Source organism: Amblyomma mixtum, chromosome 3, assembly GCF_055824585.1.
Source record: "Amblyomma mixtum isolate Tamu chromosome 3, ASM5582458v1, whole genome shotgun sequence".
Classification (NCBI taxonomy): domain Eukaryota; kingdom Metazoa; phylum Arthropoda; class Arachnida; order Ixodida; family Ixodidae; genus Amblyomma; species Amblyomma mixtum.
Window position 1 is genome coordinate 426780390 of NC_143014.1, and position 23043 is coordinate 426803432.

Genomic DNA, 23043 nt, shown 5'->3' on the forward strand with positions numbered 1-23043 from the left:
TTGGATGAAGAACCTTCGCGACTGTTGTCGCATACTCCAGAAGGATGTTCGCCTGCTGTGAGGTAAGGAGGTACTATATGGCAATAAAGGATTAGAATTAAATGCGCCAACAAAAGTCGCAGCGGCGTGTACTTCACTGAAGACAACGAGATTAATGGGCGGACATCTTTTCATGAACGCATGAAAAATAATACGACAATGTTTTGGTTGATTATCTCCTAGAACAAGAATGCGACACAGACCGTATTCTTTCTAAAGGTTCAACCTTCGTTTTGTTCTTGTTCACAGTATTGCAACGTCATACATTTAAAAAAATTTTGCTAGCATTTGTGCTCTTGCAATTTTGAATATCTCCTGGATGCCTGACTGGGGCCGTCAATCTTGGGATAAAAAGAGCGATGCTGGTTTTTTGTACAAGGCTCTTTGATGTTACTCCAACCGTCACTTTAAGCCTCTTTCCTGGTGATCTAGCTAAGAAATCCACGACCTCGCCATAGCGGTTACCTATCCAGCCATGTCCTCGCTGGAGCTATATACAGGGTGTCCAGGCTAACTTTAGCCAACGGTTAAAAGATAAAATATTTGAGGTAGACCAGGGAAACCACCTATATATACCTAGCAACCGGCTTGCGCATCATAGGCAATTTTTGTTTTGAAATTAATAACTTAGCAATAAAGATAATTTTTCTAAACGCGTAAAAACGCGTAAAAACGCGTCAACGGGTGGGCTCGGTGGCTGTGCTCCCGCACGAGTCACTAATCCTCTCCTGTTCATCATGCAGGCGTTCGCCATCGCTGCCAACGCGCTCTTCGCTGCTCTGCTGGCCCTTTCCCCCCCCCCCCCCCCTACTGTGTCGACTACAGCACCAAGCTGCTGTGATAACGGCATCATATTGCTGCTTCCGCCTGACATCACCGCTTCATCCTGTCCGACAGCGCCACATCCTGGCTTTTTGTTCCTTCATGATCAATTGAAAGCCTCATCGCCAGTGTCATCACCCGCCGATACAAAAGTGCTGCAACCTCCGTCCCCGCTCTGTGGGCTCGGTGGCTGTGCTCCCGCACGAGTCACTAATGCTCTGCTGTTCATCATGCAGGTTGGTGACAAGTATTCTCTGTTTGCAAAAAAAAAATAGCAATTATTTCTTAGTGCAGCTGCCGAGCCCGCAGTGCTTTGTTTTCATTGTTGCTGACTGCAGTGATGTTTTGCGTGCCTTGCTGCTCTTGGCAGGAGATGTAGAATCCAACCCAGGCCCTAACACTATCGAGGATGTGCTCGCTGAACTAAAAAATCTATCTCCCGGTCAAACAACACTCATTTCCGAAATACAGGGCCTCAAGACACAGATAAATAGCACTGGAGTTGCCATAACCAGCTTGACTAAGCGAATGACCGATCTGGAGGCCCATTTCCAAGCTCTTTCGGATCTTCAAACTGATTTTGAAGCAATGAAATCTGAGAGTGCTGGGATGGCCCGACAGATCGACATTCTAGAGGCTCGAATAGAAGATGCAGAAAACCGCTCGCGTCGCAATAACCTCATATTCTATGGCATATCCGATATTCTATGGCATACCCGATACTAACGCATCCAAAAATTTTGCAGGCTCTGAGGAAATAATCATCAACCATTGCCTTCAGAACTTGAGCGTAACAATTGACCCTGAGAACATCGAACGCGCCCATCGCCTTGGCCATTACAAATATAACCACACTCGTCCAATCATCGTCAAGTTTACTTCCATCTAAAATTAAAGATGCCATATTATCGAATGGTCATAAGTTTCAGGATACTGACTTCAGCGTCGGCGAGGACTTTTCCCTCAGAGTCCGAAATGCACGAAAGCACCTAGTCGCGTTCGCAAAAGAAAAGACAACGAAATTTGCTTCGAATTTCAAGACATTGCATATTGGTCCCAGGCGCTACGTGTTCGACGAAACTACGAAAACAGTCAAGGAAATAGTAACTTGTCCCTCACAATCAGATTAGCAATCACCTCATCATGAACCGTGTAGAAACCGTACCACGAAAGTTCCTTTATCTAGCCTCTTCCTCTCCGGTATATACACTAACATCCGTAGTTTTATTCCTAAGCGTGAACTTATTTCCAGCCTTGTTTCGTCATCAAATAGCAATCTTCTTATACTAACTGAGACTTGGCTGAGCGGTGACATAACAGATAACGAAGTACTTACTGATCTACCAAACTTTCAGGTTTTTCGGAAAGACCGTAACGATTCACGAGAAGGGGGTGTACTCATTGCTGTCAGCCAAGATTTATCATGTTCCCTAATACAAGATTCATCCGACCTCGAAATGTTGTGGCTAATCTTAAACGCAGCACCTAACATAGTTTTACTCGGCGTTTGTTACAGGCCGCCAAACAGTAGTCACGATTTTTCCCGTCAGCTTAATAACGTACTAAGTGATCTGTCCACAAAGCATCCTAATTCACAAATCTTTCTCTTCGGCCATTTTAATTTTCCGAATATTGACTGGCATAACCAGCCCACACCTATAGCTAACAACGGAGAAACAAGGGAATTCTTTGAATTTTGCAACAACCTCAATCTTACTCAGGTAATACTTGAACCTACCCGCGTAACACAGAACTGTGCCAATATTTTAGATCTCTTATTAACCAATCACCCGGACAGCGTACAGCCCGTTACATACCTACCTGAAATAAGCGATCACAAAGTTATCCACGCTAACCTTGTCCTTACGCCAAACCGGCACCGCAAATGCCATAAAACCATTCGTCTTTATGACAAAGGGAATTATAACGCCATAAATAATGAACTTAATGCGTTCCTTCAAGTCTCCTCGTCACGTTTTCATTCCCGCAGTATTCAAGAAAATTGGTTACTGTTCAGAGACAAACTAGAAAGTCTAACCAATAGATTCATCCCCCAAATTAGTTTTCGCTCTAATTCACAAAAGCCATGGTTTACTAAAACACTCAAACGTTTGGAGAACAAAAAAAAGCGTCTTTACCGTTCAGCCAGGTCTCAGGGGACGTATAGCGCATGGGTAAAATATCACGAAGCTGAAAAATCATATACCATTGCTATTTCTAATGCCAAGCATACCTTTTTCCACTCGGACTTGCCGAATATGCTCACAAATAACCCCACAAAGTTCTGGCAAGTCATCAATCCGCATCATGCACCAGAAATAACCCTGACAGATGAGTCAGGTGCAGTTTTGACTGATGCTGAGTGCGCCGCTATGTTTAACTCTGCCTTCTCATCCGTATTTACAAAAGAAACTGAAATATCATCATCTTTTTCAGCACCATCGTCGATAATAAGTGATGCTATGCCACCAGTTGTCTTCACGTCATCTGGCATTTCGTCCTTAATTGAAAACATGAAACTTTCATCTTCATCCGGTATTGACAACATTAACTCAAAGCTTTTGAAAAATACCAAGGATATTTGTTCGCAATTTTTATGCCTACTTTTTTCACAGTCACTGTTAACAAGTCAACTACCACACGATTGGAAGAGCAGTAAGGTCGTTCCAGTCTTCAAATCGGGTAAAAAAAATTCGCCGCTTAACTACCGTCCCATTTCCCTTACCAGTGTACCCTGCAAACTCATGGAACACGTCATCTACTCCAGTGTCATGAGCTTCCTCGACTGTCACAACTTTTTTCATCCTGCGCAACATGGTTTTCGGAAAGGTTTGTCATGCGAAACACAGCTGGCCATTTTTATCCATGATTTGCATGCTAATCTTGACTCTAACCTACAGACCGATGCTGTTTTTCTAGACTATGCGAAAGCGTTTGATAAGGTTCCCCACAAACGCTTACTACTGAAACTTTCATATTTGAACCTCCCCTCTAATATCTTTAAATGGATAGAAGAATTCCTGACTAACCGCTCACAGTGCGTCATCGTTAACAGCCACAACTCTCGTCCTATTCCAGTAACGTCAGGTGTCCCGCAAGGGTCTGTCCTCGGTCCGCTTCTGTTTTTAATTTATATTAACGATTTACCAACGAATGTATGCAGTAATATTCGGATGTTCGCCGATGATTGTGTAATTTATCGCCAAGTTAATAACGCCTCTGACCAAAAATCTCTTCAGGACGACCTTAACCGCATTCAAGAATGGTGTGCTAATTGGTTAATGGAACTTAACCCTCATAAATGTAAAATCTTGTCCTTCACGCGTCGCCGCAACCCGCTTCATTTCCCATACGTAATAGCTAACGTCCCTGTACACCCGGTTTTATCGTACAAGTATTTAGGCATTACCTTGTGTAGCGACTTGTCCTGGAGCACACACGTTACGAACATAATTTCATCTGCTAATAAAACACTTGGATTTTTAAGACGTCATCTCCGCCTAGCCCCTAAACATGTAAAGTTATTAGCATACAAATCTCTTGTTAGACCAAAATTAGAATATGCTTCACCCATTCGGGACCCGCACCAAGCTTACCTTATAAATACACTCGAATCAGTCCAAAACAGAGCAGCCAGATTCATCCATTCATCGTATTCTTACAGCATCAGTGTATCAGCGTTGAAAGCTGAATCCGACTTATTGCCCTTATCGCTTCGTCGCCGCATTGCCAGCCTTTGCTTGTTCCATAAATTTTTCCATAATTCACTAGGCCACGCACCCTACATCGTCCCTCCAGCTCGCATATCTCATCGCACTCGTCATCCTTTTCAAGTTTCCAGACCTCGTGCCCGTACTACCACCTTTGCCGCATCATTTTTTTCCCGTACTGCAGCAGACTGGAACGACCTACCCAACGAAATCGCAGCCATCATGTGCTCATCCAACTTTGCTAATAATGTTACCAGTCATGTTTCTTTGTGTTAACACTTGCTCACCAAAATATATGTACCCACCCCTTATGTAATACCCCTCGTGGGTCTTTAAGGTAATAAAATGAAATGAAATATTGACTTTAGGCAGAAAATCTGAATTGCAAAGTTGGAGAGCAACTTCAGAAACCCCCTTTCTATTTATTTTGCGATGAAGAAAGCCTCACGTGTATCGTTTTTCCGAGCTCCAAAGAAGGTTCGCGAAATAAAAAAAAATCACGTGACTAGCGCATGCGCGCGCCACGACTGTGCTGCTCTCAATCCTGGCTTGAGTGAACGAAATCAGCTGCTGGCAAGGCGCGACGACCTCATTGCTCCGGCAGGCCGATATGTCGACTGTGGTTGCGGCGAAACTTGCGCCGTCAAGCTTGCAGACTGGCTCACGCGGCGTCGCAACCACCGTCGACATATCGGTCTGCCGGAGTAGTGGGGTTGTTGCGCCTTGCCAGCAGCTGATTTCGTTCACTCAAGCCTGGATTGAAAAGAGCACAATCCTGGCGCGCGAATGCGCTAGTCACGTGAATTTTTGTGTTTTGCGGACTTTCTTTGGAGCTCGGTAAAAAGACACACGTAGGCTTTCTTTATCGCAAATAAATAGAATGGTGGTTTCTGAAAGTGCTCTCCAACTTTGCTATTCACATCTGCCGTCTAAAGTCAATATTTACGCATTGATAAAAATTATATTAATTACTCCGTAATTAATAGCAATACAAAAAATTGCCTAGATGCGCAAGCCGGCTGGTAGCTGTATGTAAGCGGTTTCCCTGGCCTACCTCAAATATCTCATTTTTAACCCTTGCTTAAATTAGCCTGGACACCCTGTATGCCGAATTCCATGCCACCTGCACTGTGCACAAACTCCCCGCAGACAATGCGCACCTTTCAGTACTTCGTACACTTCCGCAAAAATCAAGCACAGCACGCAAGATGTAAGGGCTGTTTGTTTAAGTTTAAAATCCTTTACGCTCTCGTTTTGAGCAGACCCAGGCGGACATCGTACGGAAGCCGCTCCGACCCTGAAGCCAAGCTTTCCAAAGCTTTCCGTGCGAATGGCATACAGCTGGGAACGCGCTGCATCAGCAGGAGCACCGGGAACAAAAGCGCGCTGTGCGGGCCTCCGAAGGATCTGCTTTAAAAAGATGTGTATTGAGTTTGTTGGTATAGCGTTCCGAATTTTTTTAATAGAAGGGCGCTTTAAAAAAATTTGAAGGTTGCGCAAGCAAAGCGTAGATCGGGTTACCGGCGGCAGTGCCTAGCATATTGTGTGTACGAGCGATTTCATATCATAATTGCATGCAAGCCTCGACGCCTGCCGGATGCGTTCGTGCGCACCTTTTTGCTTGGGGCTACACAATGAACAAACGTGGGACAACTATAAGAAAGTGGATTGGGGGCGGAAGAAATTGGACGTGGTCCGGGGCGCGTGCCGTCGAGTCCACGCTAGCGGCACCGTGAATGTCATGGTTGCCTTTGCAGAGACGAGATCTTAAAACAAGGTTCAATTTGACCCGTTGCGCAGTAAGATTACAGGCCTGTGTCGTTGAATTGTGAGCACATGATCGGGAAGATATGCGCCTCTGGCTCGTTCGGTACTTTTGCGATGTCGGCGTCGTAGGAACTGTGCTATGGTGTGGCCTGACATGGTTTGGGCGAGACCCGTTTCAAAAATGTGGCTAGCACCATCTCTAAAACAGTCTAGACAGTGTTACGTCAGCACTACAGAGCATTTTATGCATACATCTGCTTTCGACTGGTTGGGACACTCCAATTTTCTATCATCACAGCTGTCATCTAACGATACGCTCTAGCTTATCTGCAGCAGAAATACCTTTGGCGCATATTCGGAAGCACGTCCTCGAGCAGAGGGTGGAACTGAGGATGCTTTCAAGAACAATCCCTTTCCGGCATGGTAGTCGCACTTATCGAGACGTGCGCTGAAACTACCGCCTTCTCACTGCCATGATCTGCTTAGAGTATCTGGCTCGTGTAGAATGCACATACTATTTCTCATTTAATTAGAATTTTTACCGCGGCGTTTGATGTCCCATATATAATTATCAACAGAGAAATTTCTACTTTCCTACTCAGTGCATAGCAAATAGTGAAACTCGTATACTCACTTTGGATGACACCCTTTAAACCAAGCTTTACCGTGATCATCCGCAGTGCAGACGAGCTCACGGTGTTCCCGCCTACCACCAGTTTTGTCACGCTGGTCGTGTCCACATTCCGTAGATGCGGATGATCCGCAAGTTTCCCGACAAACGTTGGGTACACCATTAGCATAGTCGGCTGTAAACAAAGAAAAGAGCAAAATTTCTTTTTCGAAACCTGATTGCTCAAATTAGCCACCACACGTTGTTCCGAATTCAATTTGGCATGTGAGAACTGCGGGTGCGAAGAGACAATTAATCAATTCATAATTGCCCTCTGTTTGACCGTGAGTGTCTCCTCCTGGCTGCAACGCTCCGCCGCTTAGGTTCTCGTTCCCTTACAGAGGCCGAGATTCTGTGTCCTGGGCTGAACCCTCATCGCAAAGAACAGCTCTGAAGTCTACACAAGTCGCTTTTAAAATACTTGAAATAGTCAGCATTGAGTTCAAGGCTCTAAACTTTCAGAGTGTGCCCAGTGTACTCCGTTAGTTATGGACCACGGACACGCAAAAAAGTAGCCTACCTTTCTCTCCCCCCTTTCTATCTCTCCCTTCGTCCCCCTTCCCACGTGAAGAGTAGCGCTTATGCGGCTGAGCCGCATAAACGACAAAATTTCAAACCTCATTCCTCGCGTGCGGTGGTCGCACTCATGGGCGATACATGCCCGGAGCTAATAGATTCGCTTGGACAAGCTTGCGAAACAAGGTCACAGAAGGTGCTGTAGAGCTTGCAACATTAAGTACGTAAGAAAGAAACGTAACACTAGACGGTTTTAGCATACCGGACGCGTATCAGCGGAGACTAATATCAGGTAATCGGACCCCTCCTGCGCACGCGCAGTGACACAGGTGGGACCAGGCGCGTGCGCAGGCGCAGGTGGCATCCGGTAAAGCGTTATACTTCTCCGCTAATACCTATTCGATATGCTATAAATGTCCACTAAAAAACGCTCATGGCGCATGTATTGCGCTCATTGACGAAGGTTTCTAGCCAGCGCTGAAGCAGCATACAGCATAACATTTTTTTTTTTCAGGAAGAAGAACATCTTGAGAAGATAACACTGGAATACTTGTATCATGTTAGCCTTCAGCAAAATACTGTATTGTTTAACTTCTTGATTAAAAATGTGATGGCTAGAATCTGGACTACGAAAGCATTCTAGATCCGTGACCAGTTTTAACAGAATTTTTTCCAAGTTATTTGCTTACATAAAGGAGCAAATCTCAGCAAAACAAGCGATGACTGAAACAGTTATCTGGTGTGATATTCGAGCTCAAATTGTTCGATATTAGGAATAAAGCACTGAGAGCTACAAATCCCTGCCTCACGTGCACCTGTTGCGAAAAGCCTCCGCTGTCTCTCTCGCACGTTGGCTGCTGCCACAAGCCTGACATGGAGCAACCACAGTCGATGTTGTCGTGCTAGTTGCCGCAGTTTTGTGACCTCGGTTTTAACCTTGCGGCACCTCATTGCAAGGTTGCGTAGTCAGCTGCCTGCATCCCTAACTTCTCGTTATGCCGCGTGTTTTCGCCCCGATTCGAATGTCTCGGGGACGCCTGCTGTGGCTTCCAAAATATTTATTATATTTTGCTGAGACAGAAGCGCCCAATTATAAAATTGCTGCTTCAATTTAACTGCAGCATAATGTAATGTACTGTTTGAAACTTTGCTGTATGATCAGCAACGCACCTTGAGCACCTGCAAGATTCTGTATCAGTTTAATAGGGCGACATCGACTTGAAGCTACATGAAAGGTTGCTCCTTTTTGTAATGTCTCTAATGAATTAATAGTGGCGTACCTAAGAGAGTGCGAACCGCATGGGGTGCAAAGCTGGGATGATGCAACTGCAGCGCAGAGAGGAGGGTGGGGGGTACTCACTGGCTCCAATGCCAATTCGGCTACAACTGTCCGAGACCTTACTTCAAGAATGCTCGACCCTGTTATCATTCTGGGTTTGATGATCACTTAGGTGGGAACAGGGAGCACTTGGCTGTCTCAGGCTAAAACCAAACAACTTAAATACTAGGTCTCATACGGCGTATTGCCGCCGCGGTGGCTCAGTGGCTATGGTGCTCGGCTGCTGGCCCGAAAGACGCGGGTTCGATCCCGGCCGCGGCGGCTGAATTTCTTTGGAGGAGAAATTCGAGGCCCGTGTACTGTGCGATGTCAGTGCACGTTAAAGAACCCCAGGTGGTCGAAATTTCCGGAGCCCTCCACTACGGCGTCTCTCATAGCCTTAGTCGCTTTGGGACGTTAAACCCCATAAACCAACCATCATACGGCGTATTGCTCCCAAGACTAGCGGAGCCTCCTTGCATGTCGCACGGCATCTGGCGTGGGTGATTCTGCAAACTGGCCTCCTTCACGGAGCGCAGCTTCAGCATTTAGCAACGACTCAATGGGATCCTCTCGAAGCCTTTGAGAGGCTATGAAAGTCATCACTTGACTTCTACGTATCATCCATATAGTCACTTTGCAAGTACATGCCCAGCTCAATAGAATGGGCTGAACTAGTGGAACAACGGCGTTAGGCTCGTAGGTTAAAGGCCACTTCCGCACTCAACACGAACACTAATGGCTTACGTTTCGTCGCATTCCTCGCTGCCACAGCCGCCCCCCCCCCCCCCCCCGGTTCTTCCTCCTCACTGGAGTTTTAAACAACTAAGCGGCAACAAACCAAGCGATATTCCTTGCCCAATGTCCAGTCATGCATTGTCGTCTCTTGGCGACCGCATTTCTCAGCAAGATTCCCACATGTCCGTGGCTCCATCGTTCTCTATGCGGATTCCAGTATCTTACGCTGCGAAATGGCAACTACAATCTTCTGCCGTTGCAAGCCTGTACTTGACCAGACGTCTTGGTTTTTGAACCTTGCCAGAGCCTTAAAATCTAAAAAAGCTTTCCACAGGCAGTCCAGGAATACCATATTCATTACTCCGTTTTGAACCCCCCAAGACGAAAGGAGTTTCCAGCGGTTAACTGCTCTGCGCCAGAGTTGCCACACTACTGGAAGAAATTTCTGAAGCTCCTCACGCCAAGCAGCCCTTTTCCGCCCTTGCGTCTTTTTTATTGACCAAATTTGGAACCGCAATATAGGTGTTCCTGACATTCATATATAATGCATGCTATGACTCTACTGATGTTCTGCCGCCGCGGTGGCTCAGTTGCTATGGCGCTCGGCTGCCGACCCGAAATAGGCGGGTTCGATCCCGGCCGCGGCGGGTGAACTTCGATGGAGGCAAAATTCTAGAAGTCCGTGTGCTGTGCGATGTCAGCGTACGTTAAAGAACCCCAGGTGGTCGAAATTTCCGGAGCTCTTCTCTACGGCGTCCCTCATAGCCTGAGTCGCTTTGGGACGTTAAACCCCATAAACCAAACCAACATACTGTTGTTCTGACGTATCATAGTAGCACTATGAGTTATGCGACATGCCGCTGCGGAGAGCTCGAGATTAAATGGGAACATCCGAGGTTCTGTAACCTGCACCAGAATCTCAGTACAAAAGTGCTGCATTCCGCCTTTACAGATTACAGTTGCGGCGGCAGGCATCACATCAGTCGCTTTGGGTTCCGCAGTATGAAGTACAATGAGCAACCAGCGAAAGTGGGTGCAACCCGAAAAGTGCAGAGCAGGAAACGCATTGCAGGTTCACATCGTTGCTTACAAAACATTGAAGCGAGAGTAAGAAACGCGCGCATGTTAATTGTACGGGACTGCGATGCGCACTGATACAACTGACACAGTTCTGTACGGTTCGTAGTTTCGTCATACCAGAGGGGAAATGTGACGCAGTACGACACTGCGTTGGTGTCATTGCAGAACATTCCAGCTCCAAATCCGTATGTCTGCAGAACCTCTTAACCTTCATGTCAGATATCATCCGTGTAAGCGTTTCTTTCCCCAATAATTTCATTTTTTAACTATTCTGTTTTTATCATACGCCTTTCGTTTGTGGTTCGGCTCGCAAAAAATATTGTATAACCTTTTTCCTCTCCAAAAAAAATATACACGCAAGAATGACTGAAATTACTACGCAGGTATTCTATTTGAACGTAAACTTGCGGGTCTCTGTTCACTCGATATTTACCCTGTACGCTTCAACGGCGCCCAAGAACGCATCGATGTCCGCCTTTTGAATCAATACCGATGTACAGCCATGGGCGAGGTTACAAAAGGTCATTGTGAAGCCTCCGATGTGCATCAGTGGTGCTAAGCTCAAGACCTTGTCGTCTTTGTAAAACAATGACTGGTCTTGAAGCCTGAAAGCAAACGTCGTAAATTAATTTTAACACTTTCTTCAAGTTATATTTATACACCCTGTTGTATGGAGAAGAAACAACGAAAACAGTACAGGAAATTGTGCCGCTTAAGACTGAAAAATGCCGCGCGTAACATTAAGCTATTTTGTATTCCTCTAAACCTAAACACGAATATGCATGCATAGTTTGGGACCAGTATACTAAATCTAATACAAAAATTCTTGAAAAAATACAGGAAACAGCTGTAACGTTTATCTTTCCAAAATATGCAAACACTGACTGTCCGCCGTCTTAAGCAAAAGTTTAAAAATTGAGCGGCTTGAACTTGGGGAAAGAAGTTTAGGTTAGAATTTCTTTGGGATCAGACTAAGGCTTTATTAAGTTCTTGCAGTGAGGTTACAAAAAAGAATTTCCAGATGGAGGTCCCCTAGTCAGTCACTGTATCAGGCCCTCCCATGATTGTCGTAAGCAACTAAATACACTGAAAGCGGCGAAGACAAGCAATGAAAACAAGAACAAAAAGAACAAAGCAAGTGGCTCTAAAACCGGGATTAGATCCATGCACCGCATGCGCAGCAGTGAAAACACTGCAACTAACGAAACAAACGGAAGCTGTACATTAGTGAACTTGACATACAAAAGAGAAAAGAGGGACTCGTTATAATAAACGAGACGGAATCCAACAGTTACCGGAACCAAGGAGCAGAGGAGTTTTTTTAATTAATGTTGTTCATCAATGAGAGATTAATAAAGTAAATGCTTTAAAGATCATTGATTACAAAGCATAAGAAAAAACAACCACATGCCTAAGGTAGCATCCGAATCCACGACGTCCGAATCTAGCGTCCGATGCTTTACCAAAGTAGCAACGGTGACGGCTGTCCAATTTTCTGATTTTTGGGGGCATTTATGTGTATTGCAGCCGAACCTTGACAGTGTTCACCAGCGCTAACCTCATCATCGGATCCTACCGGCTACACGTGGTTGTTTTTCTTTGGATTTCTAATCAATTATCTTTGAAACAATTACTGTATTATTCTTCCATTAATGAAGATCACAAATAAAAAAAACATCCCTTATCCTCCTTCTTTCTGGTGATTGTTGGATTCCGTCATGTTTGAGACATAACAACCCCTCTTTTCCCATCGCTTTTATGCTCTACAGCTAACGAAGGCCTCGATTCTGGCCCTCTTGATGCCCTACGCAGCATAAAAGGGTTCGCGCACAGCTTCCGCCCTCACCGTTCGATCATGCTCCTACGTGGCACTCGCGGTAATACAGGACGTAATACGTCCGCCGCTGTGGACGAGGGTGGCGCTGGTGAACACTCTAAATGTTCCGTTGCACTACATATAAATACCCCCGAAAGCAGGCGACTGGACAGCCGTCGTCGTAGCTCAGTTGGTAGAGCACGAGACGCGAAATACGAAGGTCGTGGGTTCGGATCTCACCGCTGGCATATGGTTGTTTTTGTCCTGCTTTCTAATGAACTATCTTTAAAATATTTCCTTTGTTATTCTCCCATTGATGAATACCAGAAATTAAAAAAAGCAGCCCTTATGCTCCTCGGTTCCGATGACTGTTGAATTGTTTCATTGGTGAACTTCGCGAGTGTACAAAATATACAATAAAAATATTGTAGGAAGACGAAGATTCAAAGCAGTAATTCTGATCAAGGAATGCACGAGGTTGCTCTTAAATCCAGAGCGGTGGCCTTCAGGTAGAATGTCCCTTCGCATTCAGGAAATGCTGGGTTCGGTCCCCAGTGCTGCCGGTTACCGACTGCTTTTCTAATACTTAAAGTTTTCCCCGGGCCTGATGCTCGGCTTTTAATTCGGAAATGCTTGTTAAAAAGATCCTCGACCAAACCGCTGGACCGAAGCGACCTTTCTGGGTAAATTCGCCTCCCATTCCGTATGTGCTTCGTTCGATCCCCAGCGCCACCGTACCCACCGGTTTCTTTAATCGCTGCAAGATTTCTCGGGCCTGGTGCTCGGATCTTGTAGGTTGAAATGCTTGGGGGAAAAATATCCACAATTCGACTGTACTACAGGCAGCGCACATAAGTTCTTTAAATAACGTTAATTACTTAGAAGTATTTAAATAAGTAAAGTTTACATTTCAGGTTGGAATAGGATGACTAAACCGTGTTCCGTGAGGTCTGACCAACGAGCGTATTGGTGCTTTATTTTCTTCCAGGTAGCTTCTTCGTGATTTTGCGATCTTTTATGCCTACCCTGCTTGCTTAGACTGTACTGTCCAGTTTTTTTTAAATAAATAAACGAAAACGAAATATATATCTGCCCCTTTCATCCCTTGACTGTTTTCATGGCAGATATGGTCTAGGTGACCACCCACTATAGGAGATCCTGGTATGGCGTATTTCCTAAGTTATATCCCACACACAGACGCTCAGAGAGAATCCAGGCGTTTCGGCACGTTTGACGGCGTCTCACGATTCGAATCCGCGTCCCACCCGATGACAACGACTGCGGAGAGGAAGACAAAAACTGGCCGTTTTTTTTTGCAACTTCATACGATGCGGAGGCCAAGAATACATTTATGAATTAATGACATACCACTTTCCTAAACGAGTGCATCGATTTAACATCCTTGTTTGAAATATACTGGGCTGATCTTTAAGCAACTGTGTTGCCAGCTAGAGCCATTTAAAATCGATAGAAAATGGTTTTAGAGCAGCATGTTTGAAGCTTTGGGGCATGAAACTGCTGAATATTGCTGCCACGCACGGACGTCTTATTTCAGATTAAAATTTAAAAGCGATGCTGGCATCGAGGCACCCCAGAACAATGAATTCGCGGTGGGGCTCGAAATCGATACTCAAACGCGTAAAGTGTCAGGTTGCGCCATGTAGGCTGAAGACCAACGCTACATTTCTACGTTAATCACGGCGAAAACACTAAATCCTTGTTTAAAACCCCCAAGCTACGACCGGGTGACGCAGCAAGCCGCACTTAGTGCACATGCAACGGGCGGCCGTGGACATGCAGTGAACTTCGTAAAAGGCCCTAACCATCCGCGTTGAAATGTCATGTAGTACAGCCTTGCAGATGTTTAATAATAGACACATTTAGCATATCGCGTGCCGTGCTACCGTTACCGTTGCCGGAGTACCGGGAACCCAGTGCGCGCGCGCCGATTCGTCCCGATGCGCCAGACGTGCGCGCAGCTGCCCGGTGCCTGGCGCCATCTCGCGCCCTCATGGCAATCTGCACTTGCGTGCTGACGGCACGCGCGCTTCCAGTACTACGGCAACAGTAACGGTAACACGGTAAAGGGCCTGCTGGAGCTGTCCAATATCACTCGATACTGCCTACTGCGAGTCATATCAACGCCTTACAACGACGATGAAATCGGCAAGAGTTCGCGCAAGCGCACGAAGTACTTCCTAGCAATGGCGTCGCCTCTTACACTGATCCGTTCACGACGGCACGCGTCCTGCTCCATTATGTTTGAAAAAAAAAATAGTGTAAAATAGAGAATGTGCGTGACTATGACGTGTCACTGAGACAAGGGTTCCTCTTTTCTATACCGCAGCTTCTGTTTGCGTAACGATAGGAATTAAACGTGTTTTCAAACAACTCATTTTTCTATCGTACTACTGGAGCTCACGCGTGAAATGTGGACTGAATACAAAACAAAGACATGGAAGAAAATATATTAGCACGCGTGAAGCAATTGCCTGGAATGTGAACGTTGCTTTTACGTAGCCCGCTGCGAAGTGGGAACAGAGTCACACAGGTCTGAATCAACTTTCTACTCTGCCGTTAGTAAGTATAGAAAAGCAACACTCCTTTCAAAGGCGTCTTTCTTCAAATCTTGATACCGGTTGCTTTTTAAACAGATAGAGTTTATGGGCGTGTGTATTCATGAAGGGAACAAAGTAGCATTCGACGCTCGTAATGGAGAGCACTTTGTGCGGTTTCGTGAGCGCTCACAAATTTTCCCTGCTTATTACTGTCATCAGGTGCTGCCATGCTGCCGGCTCGATGGCCGCGCATTACTATTAACAACTCCGCACGGCTGTACAAGGCGGCAGCCTTATAAACGCATGCGCTCAGCCTTGCTGTTCTTACCTATACATTACCGCTTTTGCGATAAGATTGCGATGCGTGATTTGCACGCCTTTAGGCAATCCCGTGGTGCCACTTGAGTATATTATCGCCAACACCGAGTCTGGGCCTGCATTCACATGAGGTTCAGGGTCGTCAAGAGCAGACTCCTTTAGTTTCGACAGGCTGGGTACTCCTTCAGAAGCTCCTGTGATGGCAATGATAGTCTGCAAAGATAAAAGAAGAAATGCGCTAACAGAAACACAGGCAGCCACGGTGACACGGTGAAGCGGAACAAATATTTAAAGAACCCCAGGTGGTCAAAATTTCTGGAGACCTTCACTACGGCGTCCCTTATAGCCTGAGTTGCTTTGGGACGTTTAACCCCATTAACCAAACCTTGATCTGGCGCCCAAAGCTAAAAATATAAACTCGTACCATTTCTGTTGACTGAACATACTTTCATCCCACGTTATCACGTACATAATGCCCACTTTGCCGTGCAATTGACATGCATAGACTTGGTCTTATTACCTTTCAGGGCTGTAAAAAAAGCATCTGCACTGAATAATTATGGGCGCCCAGTAAAATGTTAACATTCGCACGACATCCATAAAAAGAAGGTTTTCAAGATCGTGACAATAAAAAATATTGACCTGAACTGATAAAACTCCTCTGCAAGCCTGTTCAGTACTTCTGATGTTGTCTATATCACAGAAGACAAACTTTGGTTGCGTGTCGGCAATTTGGCGGTGAACTTCTCCTGCGAGAACAAAAAATAGTTAGCTATTAGAGAACAGGTACCACAGCAAAGCCATATTTTAGTCATCTGATTAATACGCCTTTTCATAAAGGGTACAAGCTCGAGAACAAAGAGAATTCGGGATGTTTATCTTTATGCGATGACAATGCGTTAGCACTGCTTGAAAAACTTAAAAAGCTAAGGTTGCCTCCTGAGCGCAATAAGCAGCGGAAGGTGACTGGAATCGGCTTAATGGACCTCCCCCTTGCACGGTAGACACCCACCAAGTTGTTCCCACGGCAACCACCCTAAGGTTGTGCATTCCTCCGCCCACGTTACCGACTCCTCTGTCCACGGTATGCACCCCTGTAGGTTCTTTCCGTAACAGTCACCTATAGGACATTCCTTCGTCTCCCGTACGAATGGAGTGAGTGATTTCTCTATTTCCACTTTGATTTTTATTGCTCTGCGCTCTTACTGTTGACGTCACGCTGTCGCTTTCTCGTGGCTTAAACCACTCGGACAACATCCGAGTGGGGTAAGGCATCGAGTGCCCGTCATCACTTGTTTTGGTGACCTCAAAGGCGCCTACGACAGAACAAAGCAGAAAATGAAAGAATATGAAATGCAGCAAGAGCATAAAAAGTCTTACGAGCAACAGCATCGCACTCCGTCCGGCGAGTAAGAAAAACTACTCGTCAACGATTGCATAACTGGAGCAAGCTCTTTTCTGTTTGGCTTACAACCACAATAGAAACCTCGCCTCCATGAGTTACGAATCGAATCAAATCGCACGTCCGCTCAAGCGGGCTGAACGAAAGAACAACTGCCAGATTTTTAGAGAAAGAAATTGCGAAATCAGGCCGGAAATCAGAAAAATATCGCGTTGTCAGGCTACACACCAAGCACGACTCAAGAAGTACCCAGGCTGCATATTGGGCCATGGAACAGAACAGTTTCAGGTTCGGTCTCGGCACACTTTCTGTCATTCAATTAGGGTCTCATAGGCTATCTAAATGTCCAGGAAGCCAACTTTATGTGTGTTCAATTCAAGGATGTGTATTATCTTGAGTATAAAAGAGGGTCTCTTTTCTCCCCTTGCACTCTCGCATTTTGCCCCGCTAGGTGGGGCAAAATGCTACATTCTGAGGTTTAAAATGTCAATAAATATTCCTGTGTTCCTCTTCAGCTGGCCTCTTCATAATGGGTGCGCGTGATTCCAGGATAGTGTTAAATAATTTCGCAGTATTTGTTCTTTGATACCTGTGAATAATAAAATGAAGTTGATGACTATGCAAATCTGTATCGCGTTGTGCCCCTTTCTCCCGAAATGGGCGCGATTATGCCGCTCCAAAGTTATGTTCGAGGCCTGTGTAGTGCATTCTTCGGCTGTGGCACTTGAGGCAAATCATTCCCATTCGTTGCTCTGCGCTAAAGCGCTCAGGGTAATCTATTATATTTTGCCACGCTGATTATTCACTGCAGAATGGGCTTGCGATTCAGCACTGCTGTGGGTGCAATTATGTTAGCATGAAATATCATACACCAGATAGGCTCATTTCGTAAAAGTGTGCCGCTGGACCGGAACGCGAAGCATACGGTGTTGTTATAATAACGCCACAGCTTTGTTACTAGTGGCCGTGCGCTTTAGGCCTGAAAGAGTGACGGCTATGTGCCTAGTGAAGTAGTGGCGTTCCCTATGTCATGCCGCGTTGTGCACATTTTGTAATTAATTGTTCTTCCCAGCTTGTAAAACCTACATATGTTTTTCAGCTGCTTGGAATAAAGCCAGTTGATAATCAGCGCTCGTGATGTATCCTCACTGTGCCCCATCCTTGCGTTGTTTCAAACACGATCGGTAACCAACAAGCCCACATCGCAACACCTGTGCCTTTGTAAGGGGAGGCAGTCCAAAGCTTCGATTGCACGCTTCAGATGCAGTCTCGGCGACCATAGATATATATTTTTTTCTCCTGTGTCCGCACGGAGAACACTCCCATTATTAAGTTCCAGTGAAAATACCACAGCTAAATTATTTTCCTGGTAGCGCCATTCAGTATTCTCAATGCTTCAGTAAAGACTTAGTAGCTTGACTTTATAATTCCTCCGTTTCTGGTGCCGGCCAGGCGATCATGTTTGTAATCGCAGAGAGGTTGTCATTTCATTAATCGCCAACTAAGAAGGCACTACGGCTATTCATGCAATAAAGTGATGAGGAAGGCCATCACAAACCTTCGGTAAGATTGGTCTTGATGAGAGCGGCGGTGCCACCAGCGAAGAAAGTGCCGCATATGGCGACTAGGAGCTCACAGCTGTTTGCGGCGCGGTACGCGACAACATCTCCCGGGCGCAGGCCGAGTCTCCGAAGCCCCGCCGCAACCCTGCGGCATACATCCAACAGCTCGCCGAAGGTGTACCGGGAGCCAGACTTGGCATCCACCTGTGCGAACACATGTGCGAACTGAACTCGGGGGAAGTACTCGCACGGCACAGGGTGAAGCATTAACTTTCAAGAATTCCAACCTAAGCCACGGTAAGAGGTGACGGCGACAGCTCTAATGCATCGTTTATCGAGGCAATGAGAGCGGTCACAAATAACGGGCCAGGCATACCGGGATACCATCACAACACAGAGGACTATCAGAAGCAAACACTCGCCTGTCTACCGCTGCAGCATTGCCAATGACTAGGAGGGACAACGTGGTAATTTTTGTGGAGGATACAATACGCCGGCACCTCTTATCCTCTAAAAGGCCTCCTTTGCACCTATCATTTTTAAAATAAGCATGGGCAGGGGAAACTGGCTCTGCGGTTCTAACGTTTCGCCACCTGACAACAAACTCCGCGGAGAGAGTGATGCTTAGCGCGTCAGCTAAAATAATTCAGTTATTTATCACACTATGGGAGCGCAAATCACAGTCATGGCTGCATGCATCAAAGCTGCAACTGTCATTTAATAGAAAGTTCGAATGGCTCATATTGTTTTAAAAGCACATGCGATTGAACCACTGAAAAGTTGCTCAAATAATCAAAGAACACCCGTACACCCTTACGCACCTTTACACCCAAAGGAGCAGCAAAGTCCTTGCACCCGTGCACATTTGAAGGGTGCATAGGGGCATTAACGGCGCTAACGTGCTCAGCGCGCACTTAAAAGAAACAAAAAAGGGTGTGGAAAGGGTACTAACATTAGTGTGGGCCTTTAAGGGTGCAGTATTTTTTTACCCTGCAGTTGAGTTGATACTAGCCCGCCGTTCAATTATTACAAAATTGAACCTCAGTCTTCCGGCATCCAAATTAACATTTTTCTTCTTGCTAAATTGAATACTGTGCACTGCGATAACGATGCTTTCATGTTTTCCAGAAAAAACTTAACAAGCTAAATGAACCTTTCAGAAATAAAGCTGACAAATATATAGGCTCCTGCCAGGCTATGTTTTTCAAAATTCCTTGGCGTTCATTCCTGGAGTGTGTGCCTGGTTCACTCTAAGATTAGTGTCTTAAAGTACAAGCTGCCCTTGCAAAACACATTTAGGCCAACGACTGATGAGCTTACTTAACAGGCGTTCATCCCAGCGGTATATGCAACCACTGCTTGTGTTGTTTTTGGCACCTTACGAAGCATTACGGAGACTACATGCGCGTACAGTAAATGGCCTTGAAATAACCTCTGCAGAATGAATGAACAAGGCATGCTTTAAAAAGGGCGAAAGATGAGCTTGGATAGGTGTATTTGTAATGGGATTGGTTTTCAATGCATAGTGATCAAGACATTTCCGCATTACATGTTTGCGGTCGGCATTTTTTGTTCAAAAAATACCCGTTTACACCACGTCTTTTATAAGAATTGTAGTCGGACGTGGGGAGGTTGCGATACGCACGGCGCAATTAGCCTTCCTGTTAACTTACTTATTTATTTATTGTTCCTCAAGGGTCCGTTTCGAGACATTACATACTTTGTCGGTATCACGGCAATCCATTTTTATTGCCTTTTCAATTTGCGCCAACGCAGTGGGGAATATGTCAAGCCTATGTAAGAGGTCTTACGCGCTGGTCTAGATGTCTGCTGGGCCTTTAAGTGATTGTGTATCAGTTTCAAGCGTACTTCTGCCTCTAACACCAAAAAATTCTGACTTTTATTAAATTGTCCGAAACTAGCTCGCCCGTGCCTGTGGCTCCCCCACTGCTTAAAAGAGCAAGATGGGAAAAAAAACGGACGATAATTAATAGCTAGGATGACGGAGAAAGTCATGAATATATACATTCGTACTGAGCGGATCCTTGCAAACAACCTCTCAATGGTCCCTAGAAGATGAGGCCATATACTGTAAACGACTTATTTTTCCCTTCTTAGAATGCAGTCGTACGTAGAGAATAATTCACGGGTACTAAATTCCTCAAAGCAGACGTGACAGGACCCTCAATGCGTCTCCTTTCTCCAAGGTCTGTAAGCTTTCTCAGGCTGAGAAAGCTATAGGGCTCATGCTATGTTATGTCCCACTTTCATTTGATCCTCCTAAGCAGGAAATCAGAAGTGCACAAAAGGAAAATGCCCTGATGGCTATTCTTCCTTCAAGAGGACATATTTTGAAGTAATTGGAACGCCTGCTTTCTCGGCTGGAATATTATTCCCAAAAGCAACACGGTAGAGGGAACTTACAACTGCACTTCTAGCTTCACATACAAATCATGCACGCGCTGATCACTTAGCCATTTTTTGCGCACTACATGTCGCCAATTTGGCGAAATTATTCGCGCCACTGATTTTTATGAACTGGCGCGATTCGTGAAAAACGGGAAAAACAGATCCTTGTGAAAAATTTTCGTTTACAGAATTCAACGATCACACTCAGACGGCGCCAAGAAGATCAACGGTAAAACATCTTTGATCAAATGCCGGAACAAAGCTATCCGACAATCGTTCAGAACATTTCGCTCCTTTAATTCTGTCACCCTAATGTCGGGAAACGTCAGATTGATTTCGTAACGATGCTTTGCGCCTGTTTATCAATGGTTAATGGCATGCGAGCATTCTTGTCATTAGATCTGTTATTCGAGAAACATCGCACACTCGCTGTCGTTCCCGGTGACAGAATGGGTATGGCTAATAATTGATATGCCGCAAATCAACCAACAGGGGAAAGGGCTCTAAAAAAATACGGTCCCGTATCTAAATCATTCATGACGTGATGCAACAGTAGCTTGGTTTGGGCTAGTTGGTAACAGTTTTTTGAAAACAGCGCAAAAAAGACACGGGCGAGACAGATGAAGACGGGACAGGCGCTAACTTGGAACTTTCATCGTTAACTTTCACCATTAAAAACCATTAACGATTTATTCGACCAAACGGCCAACAAAGACTAAAAATATCGGCTACAAGGGGCAAGCGCTATGCTTGAAAAGAAATTGACATGATAATTGTAAAGTTTGTGGTGGTCTGCGATGCGCAAGTAAAGTGAAAACATATTATATATTGCCTGCCTATAAAGATAAGACAGATTGCTAATTTTGTCCTTCATTGTATTATACCGCCATTCTGATCATCAGTGCTGTTGAACAGAGCCAACGAAGAGAGTGCTGTGCTCACCAACGCAGTACGGTCGAAGTAGTTTTGCCAGGCCTCAGTGAAGAAAGTTGCGAAATTCACGTCCGGTACGATGCTTCCTGAGACTCGAGACTTGACAACGCAGTTTTCAATGACGACAGACACCATTGAGCTGGAGAGCTGTTCTTCCGAGGTTGAGGGCATCTTCAGCGCACGGGCTTGTTTACACGCAGAGCGAATTTTTTAGTTTAAATGAAGGCTGGTTCCTGTGCAATTTTGCTGCAACGAATTTTGAAAGGTCTTTGATACTTAGAAAAAAAATTACTTCGCAAATCAAAAACAAGGTAGGGACAGGTAATGGAGCAAGTACGTTTGTGGATGTGGAATACCCTTTTATAGCGGCCACTTGGGATGTAAATGTTCGCCACCAACGTCACCGCAATCCACCTGCTTGCAGTGACGCGCCATCTGCTAAAAATATTCTTGGAACAGCTGGCTGTGCAACAGCCTGCAATGTTGCGTGGGCGGTTAATTCTGAAGGCTAACGAAAACCGAAGCATGCGCTCATTGGAAACATTTAAAGAGGAGTGTAAACTCGTTATTTTTACATATTGGTAAGAAATGCAAGTTTGCGCTAGCTACTCCGATGTGTGAGCTGTATCTAGCGAAAGCGAGATTTACAAGGCCATTCTCATGCACCCTTACACAGAGAGCCGAGTAGCGACTTTGTTTTGTTGTTTTATCCACGCGCAAGTTCGCACATAGATCATGAGCTTCAGGCCTGTGCAAAAGACCAGTTTTTCAGCTTTAATAAAAATATATTTCTCACGTATAGGTGTTTCGATTAGCGTGAAGAAAAATAATAAAAAAAGCCGTAGGTCCTGTAGTTCTTTTTTTATGATCTTTCCTTATAGTGCTCTACTGCATGCTCATTGCCCGCTTCTTGCTTTTCTTATCATTGAAGCAGCGCCTACTTCTACCGTGTGCTGTGTTTTTACTTCATTAAAGCGAAAGCCTTTAATGCCTCATCACTGTCGACAGATGGTTGTCAGCAGAGGTGTCACGCTTTTCTAGTGAGACCAGAAAAAAAATATTCATGCACGATGGGATTCGAACCAGCACCCGAGCGTGCTAATGGCTATGCTACTTCCTGCTAACGCATATGTAGTTCTCCTTGTCTAGGACGCTGGAGAGTGTTTGCAGAAAGGCGTTGAATCAGACGGATGCCTCCCAAACGCCCTCTAGTGTGTCCAGCATTTAAGATTCACAATGAACTGTGTACTTATTTAACATCTTAACCACACACCAGTGACACAAGCTGCAACACCGCACTTTAGGTCAACAAAGTGCCTCCCTGAATTTTTGCATTGTTAAAATGACTGGATGCAGCTGCGTATTGGCTTCGACAGATTTCAACT

At 45.3% G+C, this 23043-nt stretch overlaps 1 protein-coding gene across 1 annotated transcript in view; it reads right to left on the reverse strand.

The window, feature by feature from the left end:
- LOC149357984 (uncharacterized) overlaps window positions 1-21793 on the reverse strand; it is a 45940-nt gene extending 24147 nt beyond the window's left edge. The window contains exons 1-6 of the mRNA XM_089576699.1: window positions 21668-21793; window positions 18313-18520; window positions 15995-16101; window positions 15456-15565; window positions 11094-11265; window positions 6973-7144 (exon numbers count right to left, since the gene is read on the reverse strand). Coding sequence (XP_089432825.1) covers window positions 6973-7144; window positions 11094-11265; window positions 15456-15565; window positions 15995-16101; window positions 18313-18520; window positions 21668-21793 — 895 coding nt within the window. The remainder of the gene's footprint in view (window positions 1-6972; window positions 7145-11093; window positions 11266-15455; window positions 15566-15994; window positions 16102-18312; window positions 18521-21667) is intronic.
- Window positions 21794-23043: the final 1250 nt, after the last annotated feature.